Here is a 15,277-nt window from a genome sequence, read left to right as displayed (position 1 = left end):
ATAATTAAATATAATTTGTTAATAATATACTCCCGTTGGGTCACAATATTAACATTAATTTATTTAATTTATTATTAATATCCTAAACTTAATTAGAATAAATTCAATTTAAGTTAGTTTTAATTATTAAAGGAAAAAACGATTTAGGTTGATTTATATGCAGCGCGGCAGTAATAAAACTTCAGTATTGACGATCAGACAACGAAGCCGACCGATTTTTTCGGCTCGCTCGCTCACGTCTGTGCAAGACAATCGGCGGCGGCGCGCCGACTTATGTACCGACTCGCGGCTAAATTTCAGCTTAGTTAACATGTAGTTAAAAAAGTAGTCCCGGTACACACTAGAATGAATTTCAATGAAAAAATTGCATGAAATTATGCGTCTCTAGATCGACCTCCATAGTAAAGCAAAATCATAAAATTGCTGCAGTGGGTAATTCGATTTAAGAACACCTAATTTCATGAAATTTTTTAATGAAATCAGTCTAGTGTGGACCGGGACTATGTATATCGCGAAATTTCATGGATTTTTGCTGAAAATTATCGGCGCGCGCCGTTTGTACCGATTTGACGACTGGCGATTTTTAGCCGATTTGAGCCGACAAAATCGGCGGCGGCTCGACTCGAAGAAAACCAGCGGCGGCGGCGCGCCGCCGATTTTTAGCCGACTGGCTTCCTCCTCTGTTGACGATCGATACGATTGCAGCAAGGCAGAAAGTTCGTAACTGACAATAAGAAAAAAGCATAATAACATAATTATAATAAAGCAGAATATTCTTCTTTACATATTTTCTCTGCTTGCGTCGCTACCACTGTGATGTAAATAATCGCTGATTTGTTGATTGATGTACATACAAGCATTAGAAATAAAATGCAAGCGTCATCAACAACAACAAGAATGCAACGCAACAGAGACAGTAAGTAGTTGAAGAAGATCAAAGTACAACCAACCACTGTTGGTATGTACATACGCACATATGATGCCCTTGAAATCGACGGACACGATTAAAAAGGGAATGGGCAAAATATTAGTCATAACAAGGAATTAGGGATGCCAGTCATAGAAATATAATACATATGTGGGGAACATTATAATTTAAGGGGAAAATTATGAAACATGTAATTTTGTGGGAAAATTAACAAATGATAAATTTAAATGGAATTAATTAACGATTTGTTCTCCAACACTGTGTCGAATTACAAATATAATAATTCAAATTACAAATGGAATAATTCGAATTACAAATAGAATAATTCCAGTTACAAATAAAATAATTCGAATTGCAAATAGAACTATTCGAATTTCAAATGAAATAATTCGAATTACAAATGGATAATTTCGAATTACAAATGGAATAATTCGAATTACAATTTGAAAGTTACGAATTTTAAATTTAACTCTCGAATTGCAAATAAAATGTTACGAATTACAAATGGAATTCTAGAATTACAACTAAAATGATTCGAATTATATCTGAAAATGGTGTATAGCCTTTTAAATCTAAAGGCTAAGGGTACAAACAAATTTAATTTCGTAGGTGGTCTCAAGCAGCCTGAGCTGCTTACAAGGTACTTCCTGGTGGCCACCAATAGGGACTTCCACCACAAAAGTTCAAAATTTTCGCTAAACTTTGCACTTCGTAATACTGTTCCAATGCTGCTCCGAAAACATTTTTGAACATTTCCACGACGGCCACTTATGCACCAGATTGACTCAAAAGAATCTTCGACCAGTTACCGTCATCTCACTTGGGAGAGGCAATATATCCCTAAAGACCGGGCAAAGTATCCGTTCCGTTTGCCAGATCTGCACCCACCACATGTTAACATCGGCGAGATGTAGTCAATGAGTGCACTTCGGAGGACCGCTACCGTAGTTCCAGCCATTGGTAAAAAACAAGTGAGCCAAGGCTATAGTCGGGTTGGTGCGACTATGTGATACCCTACACCTCTATCCCTGTGCATAAGCTTTTGACTGGTAAAATTCAAAATATTAAAATTGGGATAGCTTAGCGCTTTTGATCTGGATGTCTTCATTAATACAGGTCAATTTTGTTAAAACGCATTTAAGTGCATCGTCAGTACAACTCAAATAAAACAAGTGAGCCAAGGCTATAGTCGGGTCGAGGCCGGCTATGTGATACCCTACACCACTACCCCAGTGCGTAAGCTTTTGACTACTTCACATCGTTGTAAAGGTGATATTTTCTACTTTCCTTGCTTTCGTTTATACCTCTTTTGCTTTCGATATACCTCTTATAGAAGAGAGATATTCGCTTTGAAATAAAATGTTGGCCTTTTCTCGAAATAACTTTTTTTCACATTCCGACCCCTGAATAATATCCGACCATTACCAAAATCAATAGGTTTTTTCCTCTGTGGGACCCCCATTAACACCCAAAATGTCGTAACGATCCAATCAAAATTGGGGCGTGTAGCGTGATTACAAAAAATTAAAAAATAGGATGTATTACCGACTATTGCGATATCTACCTTATTTAGCCACCTACGCCAACCTACTTTGCATCATTGTAAAGATGGGATTTTCTACTTTCATAATTATACTTTTGTTGTTGTTGTACAGAGCACCGAAAATGCATTTTAATTGTAAATTTTATGAGTCGGAGAAACATTAAAGTCACCGCTATCCTGGAAACAAAGCTCACCGTCATCTGTAGCTTACAGATCGTACAAGAAACGGAGGAGGATTACTTGCCTTCTTTATAGACCAGTCTGACCTATATTGCTTGAGCTTGACTCTTGTTGCCCATTCATGGAAAGCATGTGGGTAACAGTAAAGCGTGGGAACATACCGCCGCACAGTGGTGCCGCTTCTTTGTAAACTTGGACAAAAATAGAGGGAGTTGACCTAGATTGACGAATTTTTGTACAATTACTTTTGACTGCATAGGAATGAAAAATTCCAACTTTGGTCCATATCGGTTCAGATTTGGATATAGCCCCCATATATATCTTTCCCCGATTTTGCTATAACTCTGTAAATTTTTATTGAGTAGCCTTTAAATTTAGTTTTTGATTAGTTTTACCGATTTAAACAACAATAATTTTGCATTTTGACTTCCCAGTGGACCAACTACCTCCTTGCAAAAAATGTTCAATATAGATCCACGTTTAGCTATAGACCCCATATAAAGGTACCGTCCGATTTTCGGTATTTTGAACTATTTAAGCCAAATTTTCGAACCGATTTTGCTGTAATTTTGTATTTTCACTTCTTAGTGAACAAAATACCTCCTGGATGAAAGTGCAGAGAAAAATAACACGAATTATAAAATATCAAAACAAAAATATATGCAAGTTTCACAACACAATAGAAATTAAGCATGCATTCATTATATATTAGTTACTACTCAATAGCGGCACAGATTCACACATAGTTGTTTCAAAACTTGTTAAAATACCTTTTAAAACAACCTCCATTTTAGAAAAAATAAATTAAAACTTTAGGTTTTACTTATTTATCTAGAACTAATTACGTTTTTTAAGTCTCCACCTGATCATATGCAAACATCAAATTCTTCTACTTTGCTTTGGCGAGTACCGTTATAATTTTGATTAACAATGTTGAAATGCCATGTTATAATAAATTTTGAAAACATATGATGTGAAATATATTAATTTCGAATTTTGTTGTTTGCTGAGAACTATGTTCGTACTCGTACATTCCATTTTTACATACAGAGATGCGTGCTTTTACAGGCGGGGCATGCGTGGTATAATGGGAATAACTGACAGGGTGGCAGGTAGGGGCAGCTGGATTTCTTTTTATCGTAAACTAGAGACTTTCCCATGTATTTAAAAAAATACGGGCTTGCCCTTACAGGGCCTTCATTAGTAAAACTCAACATAAATTTATAGTAATGATATTAAAAATAGCACAAAAAGTGATTTACAAAGAATTTATTTTTAAGGAAGTTAGAAAACGAATATGAATTTGTTTCTTCGCAAGAATATTGTCAATGCTATCAAATATTTGTGTGTTTTTGAAAATTGTACATTTATCTCTCCAATTTTTTACAATTTCACTTATAAGCTTCGAATGCTTTGCGGATCTATTTTACGTTTTTAAGGCACCACATACAAATCTCAAATCCTTCGACCTAACTTGGCATATCACTGCTGTAAATTGGGAAAAATAATACTGGATATTAACAATTTAATGTGTTTAGAAAATATTTATTTCAATTGCAATCTAATTTGACGTCATACATTTTTCGATTTTTGTCCACGGGCGGAACCACAGTGCGCCGATGTATAGTTGTGCCCTGCGTCATATGCCTGATACTAGTTCGCTTTGATAAATGACCAGTCCTGGTAACGTTGACTCTGACCATCTTTCTATCACCGTCTCCGTTAACAGACCAATATACTTCATAAAGGTACGAACCATGGTAAAGCTGATTGGCAAGGGTTCAGAGAATTTACAATCACCGCTTCAGAGAGCTGCCTATTTCCTCTGATCCTCCGATAGCTGATAGAATTTTCCGGGACCAAATGTCCCAGCAGATGGTCCCAAAAGTTGGGGAACTTGCTCTTAAAGTCAATAGGGTAGTAGGCAAGCATATGCGAAAAAAGTTGACTAGACCAACCCGAAGCAATGCAACATTGGTACAGGATTAAATAAAGTGTGGGCAACGGTTAAATCACCTCTACTACGGGAAAGAAGGATGATAGGACTGTTATTAATTTCAATGGCGTTGCAGTGACAGATCCGAAGAGGTAATAGGGCGAAGAGGAATGTGCTGCGTCGTATAAGAGCTCTACCGTCTGAGAAGGTACCACCGCAATATACGATGCGTTGACAAAATGCTCTAAACCTATAGTGTCACCCATATTATACTAAAAGCCTGAAAAGTTGGCAGGGTGGTCCGGCTACTGAAGTCGGGCAAGGCTGCCACCTAAGGCGAATCATACAGGCCGATCTACCTCCTGACGTCAAAAGCAAGTATCTAGAGGACGTTAGTCATTTCTGGAATTCTAAAATCGAAAGGGTGAAACAGGGAGTTCCCCAAGGTGCACAGTGGTTCCGCCCGTGGACAAAAATCGAAAATTTTATGGCGACAAATTTGATTGCGATTGAAATAAATATTCTCTAAACATAACAAATTTTTAAAATCCAGCATTATTTTTGTAAATTTACAGCGGTTATATGCCAAGTTAAGTCGAAGATGTTGTGATTTGTATGTGAGGCCTTAAAAACAAAAATATACATCCGCAAAGCATTCGTAGGTTATGAGTGAAATTTTAAAAAATTGGATAGGTAAATGTGCAATTTTCAAAATGAAACTTATATGCTGTTTATATTAGAGCTTTTTGCAGGGTTATCCTTCTTTATCAGGATTTGTTTGAAATATAAGCAATGGAATTGACATTTAAAACCCAGTCGGTTTGTTAAATCCGGATATATATAAACGGGGTATTATAGGTGATGACATTGACAATGTTTTTACGAAAAAAAAAACAAATTCATAATTCGTTTTCTAACTTCATTAAAAATAATTTCTTTATAAATGAATTTTTTGCTATTTTTAATATAATTACTATTAATTTATGTTGAGTTTTACTAATGTTGTGAGCATTTGTGAGTCTCGCTATTTTTTTAAATACAGGGGATAGTCTCTTGTTTACGATTAAAAAAAGTCCAGCTGCCCCATCTGCCACCCGCTAAGTTATTCCTCTTATACCACTCCTGTAAAATCGTCAAAATTCCGCAAATCGCAAAGTACGTTTATATGGGAGCTATACTGAACATTTTTTGCAAGGAGGTATTTTGCTCACTCAGAACTCAAAATGCAAAATTACAGCCAAATCGGTTGGAAAATGTGGGTAAAATCGTCAAAATTTCGAAAATCGGGAGGTACGTTTATATGGGGGCTATACCTATACGTAGACCGATATTGAGCATTTTTTGTATGGAGGTGTTTGGTTCACTCAGAACTCAAAATGCAAATTACAGCCAAATCAGTTGGAAAATTTCGCTAAAATTGTCAAAATGCCGAAAATCTGAGGGTACATTTATAGTGGGACCATTGTGAGGTGGGGCGATATCTCCGGAACTGTTTAATTTGTATCCTTCTCAAATGCATGCGGGTTGGTAATTTAGTGCAGTTCTTCCATTTGTGGACTATGTAAATATCCAGCGTTAAATTCACTGCCACACTGTTCACCACATGGACGGTTGAAATTAGGCTCCCTATCTTCCTGATTCCGACTACAAACAAAACATGGGTTTAAAATTCGATAGAATGTCTACGTCGTGAATGCCGTACTCGGAGACTACATCCTATTTAATCGCAGCAAAAGAACGCCAAAAGCCAAGGCAAACGTTAGATTAGTAAAGACATTTTCATGAAAATTTTCATAGTCTGGCACAAGACTAAGTTTTGTGTGTGTGTTGTATTTTGAAAACAAAGGCCAAACAAATCATGAAAATCAATTTATTGTAAAATTAATCGCCGTCTTGTGTTTTAAACCCTATTTGGGTCATAATATATTTGGGTAATACGGACGCCCCAAGAGCGCTTTTGCGGTAGGATGGTGAATTATTTTCGGTCTAAATTGGCCAAAAACGACTGCACCAAAAATTGTGGACATATGCTCAAGTGTAGCAGTACCTCTCGATTTCACACCGCGGTGTGCCGCCCGATTTCAGGTATGTTCAAGTTTTAATCTACATGTTCGAGTCAAGTTTGCTGTAATTTGTAATAAGGATTCCCAGTTGGTCAGAAAACTTCCCATTTATTTCACTTTAGTTCATATTACTTCATGGTCGAGGGTATAAAAAGTTCCCCCCAACCGAACTTAACCCTTTCTTAGTTGTTTTCTTCTAACGCGATAAATTTAAAAATCTAAAATTACTCACTGCGATGCGCTATATCCGAGGGATCTCTCCTTAATATGATACGTCTTTTCGATGAACAAATTGGTCCGGAATCTACGTCATGTATAACAATTTTAATAGCTTCTCCATCCATGGATGTCTGTCTTCTTGGTGCTTCTAGATCTTCGAGATTGGGACCCGTAAACGCTGCCAAAGGTGGTGGTATAGATGATGGTGCTATTGTGGCTCCAGGTATGGCACCACGTGATTGTAATGCTGCTAAATCGGGTCTGAAAGCAAAAAACAATAAAATCAGGCCAAATATCGACACCTCCAAATAATAGTATGCTAAGTCTAAAAAGTGAGTTTTGCAAGAGAAGCTCTCAAAGTTTGGAAATTTTTTTGAACTTCAGTACTATGCTAAGTCAATATTTGTTTATAACTTCTGTTCGGATTGTCCGATCATTACCAAAATTAGACAGAATTTAAGTTAAAGGACGTTCGACACCTCCAAATAATAGTTTGCTTATTCTGAAAAGCGAGTTTTGAAAGTTTGGAAATTTTTTTGACCTTCAGTACTATGCTAAGTAAATATTTGTTTATAACTTCTGTTCGGATTGTCCGATCATTACCAAAATTTGACAGAATTTAAGTTAAAGGACGTTAAATATAAAAATGTAAAGAACTTGAAAACATGCTAAGTCGACTTAGCATACTATTGTTTGGAGGCGTCGATATAATCCATAAAATATCGAGCAAGAATGTGTAGCGATTCGAACGAATTTGAATACGAATCGTTTTAGAGAAACCAACTATTAGTCCCTATTAAAGATCGTTTGTAAATGACAAGATGCTACCCAGAGTTTCCATGAAGAAGAAAGGTTTAAGGTAATGATTACAGTAGACAATTTTTTTGCGGCAATTCTCAGTTTATTGGAAAGAAAGGTGAGGCTAGTGGACACTAGAGTGGTTTTAAAAAATCAATGTAGGATTTTTTACGCGTCGTCCCCCTAAAATTTTTAGTTTCTTTATATAGCTAATATTAAAATCAGATCCGATTTTATAATTTTTTGTAGGATTAGTTTTTTAGTCACAAGAAAGAACTGGTAAAATTTTTGCATCGATTGGACAAAAAATGTGGTGTGTGGAGCGATTATGTGAAAATTCACCTTTGACCCCATACAAATTGCTATGGAAACTTCGAGGCTCCAATGGTACGTTTTAACATATTCCGATTGTGCTCAAACTTTGGCAATCTTAAAATCTAACAAAACTAAACACTTTAGGGGTGCCGCATAAAAAATCCGACATCGATTTTTTCCCTTTGAGTTAAAACCAGTCTAGTGGGCACCTTTTACCTCTTACCGAAAATTTGAGAAATTCCGCGCATCTTAACTTTTGAATTTAAGCCAAAAATATTTTACATCCAAAACTATTGACTTACAATTGTGATCCCCTTCGACGCATGCGTCTGTCCTCATCAACTGTTAATACTGGGCTTCCTTTGTCGGGACTGGGAGATTCATCATTATTCAAATCTTCCGATGGGTGGGGTACTCGAAATGATGGTCGCCGAGAGCCGGGTAATGCTATTTGGGGGGTCATTGAAATATCGGCAGGGGTACGTTGGGCCGACTGTGCAGCTGCTTGTAAAATACCAGGGGCAAAGACATCATAGGCTGATTTTCTGCAAAACAAAAACAATATATAAATTAGAGTAAACAAAAAAAAAAAAAAATTAAAAATATAAAAATTTTTGAAAATCGGATTTTTTGTAGAATTCATTTTTTAGCCACAATAATGAACTGGTAAAATGTTTTCATCGATCGGACGGACCATAATTGTGGCATTTAGAGAATTTTGGTGAAATAAATTTTTATTCATAAGGTTTTTGGATAAAATGGAAAAGGCCCCCCTTTTTTGGGTCACTCTAATATACATGCATCCTTTTCACATAATGTTACCTTCTAGGCATAGCTGGTATGCCTAAACCCATATCTGCTCCCAGACCTCCAGCTCCTACACCACCACCTGAGCTGGCCACTGTTGCCTCATCATCATAGCTGTGCTGGCGGCCAATTCTGGAACCTCGCCTGGAAGCCATACGTGATAATGGTGGTCCAAAACTTAATTCTTCTTGCCTTGGTGGGCTATTGGAACGGCTGGGTGCCATACTATGGCCACCCTTACGCCAATCACCATCTCCACCAGGTGTTTTATTACCTTTCAGTTGCTATATATGGAGTGAAAGAACAAAAACAAACATAGAAAACATTGACATTTCTTTAATCAATTGTTCATTTTCTTTTTATATTGTCACTTTTACCCGCTCCAGTTCTTTTAATGACGCAGGTGATACATCCGAATGTCTACGCAGTTCTGGACTGCGAGGTGGTGCCAATGCTGCACCATTTGCCGGTGCCAATGTTTGTGTACTTGATCCCAGTTTGGCATCTGAATGACGTCTCTGTAATGCTTCCAATACGGGAACATCTAGGCTTGAATCTGTAGAAGCCTGTGGCATACACACCCGTGATGCCATTTTCCGTCGACACACACTGCAACGCCACATATTCTAGAAGAAGAAAATGAAATGAAGAAACAAAAATACAACACACAAGAGAGAGATAGAATTTCTAAGAATAGATGTACATATGTATAAACATACATATGTATGTACATATATGTGTATGTATGTACGTATGTATATGTACAATAATGGCGTGTTTAATGACAAAAGGATTATTGATTACATTTTGTTTGCGTCTAACACGAAGAAGATGTCAAAAGGCAAATTTCACAAATTCGATCTGAGTGTATTGAAATTTAAGTTGAAATTCGTTTAGGCGGTTACTTGCTCATATCATCATCATAGATGTTTCATAAATACTATCCCATCTTCTAATTTGTTTAATAATAAGATCATATAAAATCTTTACTTTTCCCATTGTCTACTGGTTGCCTGAAGAGCAAAAGAAACCGTTTATTAAAATTGCGCTTGTAAACACCACATTATCATGCCAAATAACGCCTCCATGTTACAAATATGTATATTGATGTCTGTTTGACAATTTTTTTTTTTTTTAATGAACCTACCGCATCCTCATTCTCTTCCAATTTACTATAGCTGGCACAATCTTCACACACTCGCTGTTGACATTCGAAACACGTCTTATGGAAATCATCCGGTTTAAATGATTTCAAACAGACTCGACATGCTCCCGCCCGACGGCCAGGTTCTGTATTTTGTTTGGAGGAATTTGTTGTCGCACTGCTGCCGCTGCCACTAGTTGTTGTTGTTGATGTCGTCATTGTGGAATTATTGTTGTTATTGTTATTTTGATTTGCCAATGAATCCTGTTGCTGCTGATAACTGCCATAAGTTCCATCGGCATCTGTTGGTATTAGCGAAGGACGTGGAGACATTTTATTAACTGCAATAAAATAAAATAAGAAATCAGTTTTTGGTATTAGAAAGGTTATGCACTACATACATATCGCTCATTTACTCAAAGAGTGACACATCTCAAAAAATCAAGTTTTAAGAAAAACGCGTTATAAGTTTGCGATTGAAATTTGACTTCCCAACTTAAAACAAGTAAGAAAAGCGTTAAGTTCGGTCGGGCCGAACTTTTTATACCCTCCACCACAAATTTCAGCCATTTCGGTGGATTAATGTGGCCACAACCTTCAAAATACCGAAATTCGGAAGGTACCGTTCTATGGGGGCTATATGATGGCGTGGACCTATACCTACAAATTTCTGGGGGAAAGTTTTATACGCCTGAAGAAGAATAAATACCAAATTTCAGGCATCTCGGTGAGATAATGAGCCTAAAACGTTCAAAATATCGAAAATCGGGCGATATTGTATTATGGGGGCTATATCAACACGTTGACCTATATAAACATTTAACGGTTGAAATGTTTTTTGGCCTCTGGAAACACAAAATATAAAGTTACAACCGATTCTTTGGTCAAATGGGTCTAATACATACAAAATATATTAAAATGACGCGTACTTTATAAGGGGCCTTATGTGGGGGCTATACCAAAACGTGGACCTATATAACCCAACTTTGGTAGGAATGTTTTCTGGCCTCTGAAGACACAAAATACCAAATTACAACCAATTCTGTGGTCAAATGGGTCTAATACATTCAAAATATATTAAAATGACGCGTACTTTATATGGGGCCTTATATGGGGGCTATACCAAAACGTGGACCTATATAACCCAACTTTGGTAGGAATATTTTTTGGCCTCTGGAGACACAAAGTAGCAAATTACAACCAATTCGGTGGTAAAATGGGCCAAATATCTTAAAAATTCCTTAAAACGACGACGCGTCACGCGTCATTTTGTATGGGGGCTATACGAAAGCGTGGACCTACATATCCCGCTTTCAATACCAAAAGTCCTACGTAAATATAACATATTTTCCCAAAATTTCATCAACCTACGTCAATCCGTTCGGACGCTAGAGTGATTTCCACAGACGGACAGACGGACAGACGGACAGACGGACGGACATGGCTATATCGACGTAGAATTGCACGCTGATCAAGAATATATATACTTTGTGGGGTCTACAATGATTATTTCGAGTAGTTACAAACGTAGTGACAAACTTAATATACCCCCATCCTATGGTGGAGGGTATAAAAAGATTATTAAAAAAAAACTAAAATAACTACTTGGACAACATTTTGCAAACAGCTACCCAGATATCAGTGCTAAACTTCTGTGCAAGATCCAGCATGATTCGAAGTGTTTTAGTGCTTCATAATCTCAAAAAAATTTTGTGTTGAATTATGCGAAACTCGTAGTAAATGAGCTGTAACACGTCGAGTTTTAGAGATATCAGATTGACACAAGATAAAGTGGAAGTCGTAGAAAAGACAGAAGTTGCTAACTCAGAAAACGCATTTTTTGAGTTATGCCACTCTTTGAGTAAATGAGCGATATGTATATAGAACATAGGTGTTTAAAGAGATAAATGGGACATCGGATGATGTATTATTTAGGTACATATGTATATAAATGTAAATACATTTTCAGAAAAAAAGTATCTTATAGACAGAAAATTTCTGCAGTCTTCTATAGAGAGACGTCTTAAGATCTTCTGTATACATAAGATCTCTGGAGGTCTTATAAAGTCAGAAGATCTGTTAAAGACAGAAGATCTCTTGAGGTCTTCTATAGACAGAAGACCTCTTGACCTCTTGAGCTATTCTATACGCAGACACCTCTTGAGCTCTACTATAGGCAGAATACATCCTGAGGTCTTCTATAGACAGAAGCCCTCTTGAGGTCTTCTATAGAGAGAAGACATCCTGAGGTCTTCAATAGAGAGAAGATCTTTTGAGATCTTCAGTAGAAAGAAGACCTCTATTATAAAGTCGGAAGATCTCTTAAAGACAGAACATATCTCGAGGTCTTCTATAGACAAAAAGGTCTTTCATAAACTGAAAACTTGTTGAGGACATATATAGAGACAGTCTTCTGTAGCCAGAAGACTTTTTGACGTCTTCTACAGACAGAAAGTCTTGATTTAGATTTTTTACTGGCCATTATTTAGAAGACCTTTTAAAATCTTATATAGAGCGAAGACCACTTAAGGTCTTCTATAGACACAAGACCTTTAAAGGACTTATTTAGTAAGATAACCTCTTATGGTATTCTTTAGACAGAGAACCTTTTAAGCTTTCTATATCTTGTGATCTTCAACAGACTAGACACCTCTCAAGGTCTGCAATATACAAAAGAACAGGAACCCGTTTGAAGACAGAAAATGACTTGAGGTTTTTTATAGACGGAAGATCTTTGAACAAAGACTTCTATAGAAAGAGGAGTCCTTGAGCTCTTTTACAGACAGAAGACTTCTTTAGGTCTTCTATAGTACCTCATGGTACTATCTCTAGACGGAAGACCTTAAGAGGTCTTCTTTCTATGGTCTTCTTTCTTGAGGTCTTTTATAGCCAGAAGACCTCTTGAAGTATTCTGTAGCCAGAACACCACTTGATGTTTTATATAGACACAACACCTCTTGAGGTCTTCTATAGACAAAGGTCTTTTGATGTCTTCTATAGCCAGAAGACCTCTTGAGGCCTTCTATAGCCAGAAGACCCCTTCTTCCAAAAAAATAAAACCTCTTGAGGTCTTCTAAAAACAGAAGACGTATTAAGGTCGTCCATAGGTCTCCTAAAGACAGAAGACCTCTTAAGGTCTCCTATAGACAGAAGACCTCTTAAGGTCTCTTATAGACAGAAGACCTCTTGGGGTCTTCTATAGAAAGAAGAAATATTAAGGTCTTGTATAAACCAAGGACCTCTTGAAGTATTCTATAAACAGAAAGCCTCTTAAGGTCTTCTACAGACAGAAGACCTCTTGAGGTCTTCTATAGGCAGAAGACCCCTTGAGGTCTTAAATAGACAGAATACCTCTTGAGGTCTTCTATTGGCAGAAGACCTCTTAAAGTCTTCTATAGGCAAAAGACCTCTTGATGTCTTCTGAAGACAGAAGAAGAAGAACGATTACCTCTTAAGGACTTCCAAAGACAGAAGATTTCTCGGGGTCCTTTATAAACAGAAAATCTCTATGTATTTTAAAGTCACAATAACTCTTGAGGTCTTTTATGAACGGAAAACCTTTTGGGGCCTTCTATAGACAGAAGGACCTGTTTAAGGTCATCTGTAGAAAAATACCCTTTTGAGATTATCCCCTGACAGAAGAACTCTTGAGGTTCTCTATAGGCAGAAGGCCTCTTGAGGTGTTTCATCTACCGGAGAGTCCTTGAGGTTGTTAATATACAGGATACCTCATGTGGTCTTTTATATACAGACAGGGGAACTCTTTTGCTCCTATATAGGTAAAAGACGGCTTAATGTCTTCTATAGACAGAAGACAGAAGCCTTCTTGACGCCTTCTATAGACAGAAGACCTCTTGAGGTCTTCTATAGTCAGAAGAACTCTTGAGGTCTTCTATAGTCAGAAGACCTCTTGAGGTTTTCCATAGACAGAAGACCTCTTGAAGTATTCTGTAAACAGAAAGCTCTGCGGGTCTTCTATAGACAGAAGACCTCTTGAGGTCTTCTATAGGCAGAAGACCTCTTAAGGCCTTCTATAGACAGAAGACCTCTTAAGGTCTTCTATAGACAGAAGACCTCTTGAGGTTTTCTATAGGCAGAAAACCTCTTGATGTATTCTATAGAAAGAAGACCTCTTGAAGTCTTCTGCAACCAGAAGACATCATGAGGTATTCTAACGCCATAAGACCTCTTGAAATATTCTATAAACAGAAAGCTCTTGAGGTCTTCTATAGACGGAAGGCAGAAGACCTCTTGAGGTATTCTATAGGCAGAAGACCTCTTAAGGTCTTCTATAGACAGAAGCCCTCTTGTGGTCTTCTATAGACAGAAGACCTCTTGAAGTATTCTATGGGCAGAAAGCTCTTGAGGTCTTTTATAGACGTAAGACAGAAGACCTCTTAAAATATTCTATAGACAGAAAACCTCTTGAGGTCTTCTATAGACATAAGACCTCTTGAGGTCTTCTATAGACATAAGACCTCTTGAGGTCTTCTATAGACATAAGACCTCTTGAGGTCTTCTATAGACAGAAGACCTCTTGAGGTATTCTATCGCCAGAAAACCTCTTGAAGTTTTCTATAGACAGAAAGCTCTTGAGGTCTTTTATAGACGTAATACAGAAGACCTCTTGAAGTATACTATAGGCAGAAGACCTCTTGAAGTATACTATAGGCAGAAGACCTCTTGAGGTTTTCTATAGACAGAAAACCTCTTGAGGTCTTCTATAGACATAAGACCTCTTGAGGTCTTCTATGGATAGAAGACCTCTTGAAGTATTTTATAGACAGAAAGCTGAGGTCTTCCATAGACAGAAGACCTCTTGAGGTCAGAAGACCTCTTAAAATATTCTATAGGCAGAAGAACTCTTGAGGTTTTCTATAGACAGAAAACCTCTTGAGGTCTTCTATAGACATAAGACCTCGTGAGGTCTTCTATAGACAGAAGACCTCTTGATGTTTTCTATACACAGAAAACCTCTTAAGGTCTTCCATAGAGAGAATATCTCTTGAGGTCTTCTATGGACAGAAGACCTCTTGAAGTATTCTACAGACAAAAAGCTGAGGTCTTCTATAGACAGAAGACCTCTTGAGGCTTTCTATAGACAGAAGATCTCTTGAGGTCCTCTGTAGACAGAACACATTTTGAGGGCTTCTATATACAGAATACATCTTGAGGTCTTCTATAGACATGAGACCTCTTTTGTCTTCTATAGACAGAAGAGCCCCTGAGGTATTCTATAGAAAGAAGACCTCCTGAGGTCTTCTATATACAGAAGATCTCTTGAAATCCCCTCTAGACCGAACATATTTTGAGGTCCTCTCTAGACAGAAGACCTCTTGATGTC

The 15,277-nt window shown here is 37.3% G+C and overlaps 1 protein-coding gene across 7 annotated transcripts in view; it reads right to left on the bottom strand.

The window, feature by feature from the left end:
- Fife (regulating synaptic membrane exocytosis protein fife) overlaps window positions 1-15,277 on the bottom strand; it is a 402,960-nt gene that overhangs the window by 168,075 nt on the left and 219,608 nt on the right. For all 7 annotated transcript variants that reach the window (XM_073986964.1, XM_073986962.1, XM_073986961.1 and 4 more), the window contains exons 6-10: window positions 9,937-10,274; window positions 9,167-9,415; window positions 8,805-9,073; window positions 8,285-8,527; window positions 6,883-7,130 (exon numbers count right to left, since the gene is read on the bottom strand). In XM_073986964.1, the coding sequence (XP_073843065.1) occupies window positions 6,883-7,130; window positions 8,285-8,527; window positions 8,805-9,073; window positions 9,167-9,415; window positions 9,937-10,274 (1,347 nt within the window). The remainder of the gene's footprint in view (window positions 1-6,882; window positions 7,131-8,284; window positions 8,528-8,804; window positions 9,074-9,166; window positions 9,416-9,936; window positions 10,275-15,277) is intronic.

Source organism: Musca autumnalis, unplaced genomic scaffold, assembly GCF_047663935.1.
Source record: "Musca autumnalis isolate F117 unplaced genomic scaffold, ASM4766393v1 scaffold_4, whole genome shotgun sequence".
In the NCBI taxonomy this organism is placed as follows: domain Eukaryota; kingdom Metazoa; phylum Arthropoda; class Insecta; order Diptera; family Muscidae; genus Musca; species Musca autumnalis.
Note: the sequence above shows the minus strand (reverse complement) of the source record. Positions and strands in the feature narration are given on the sequence as shown.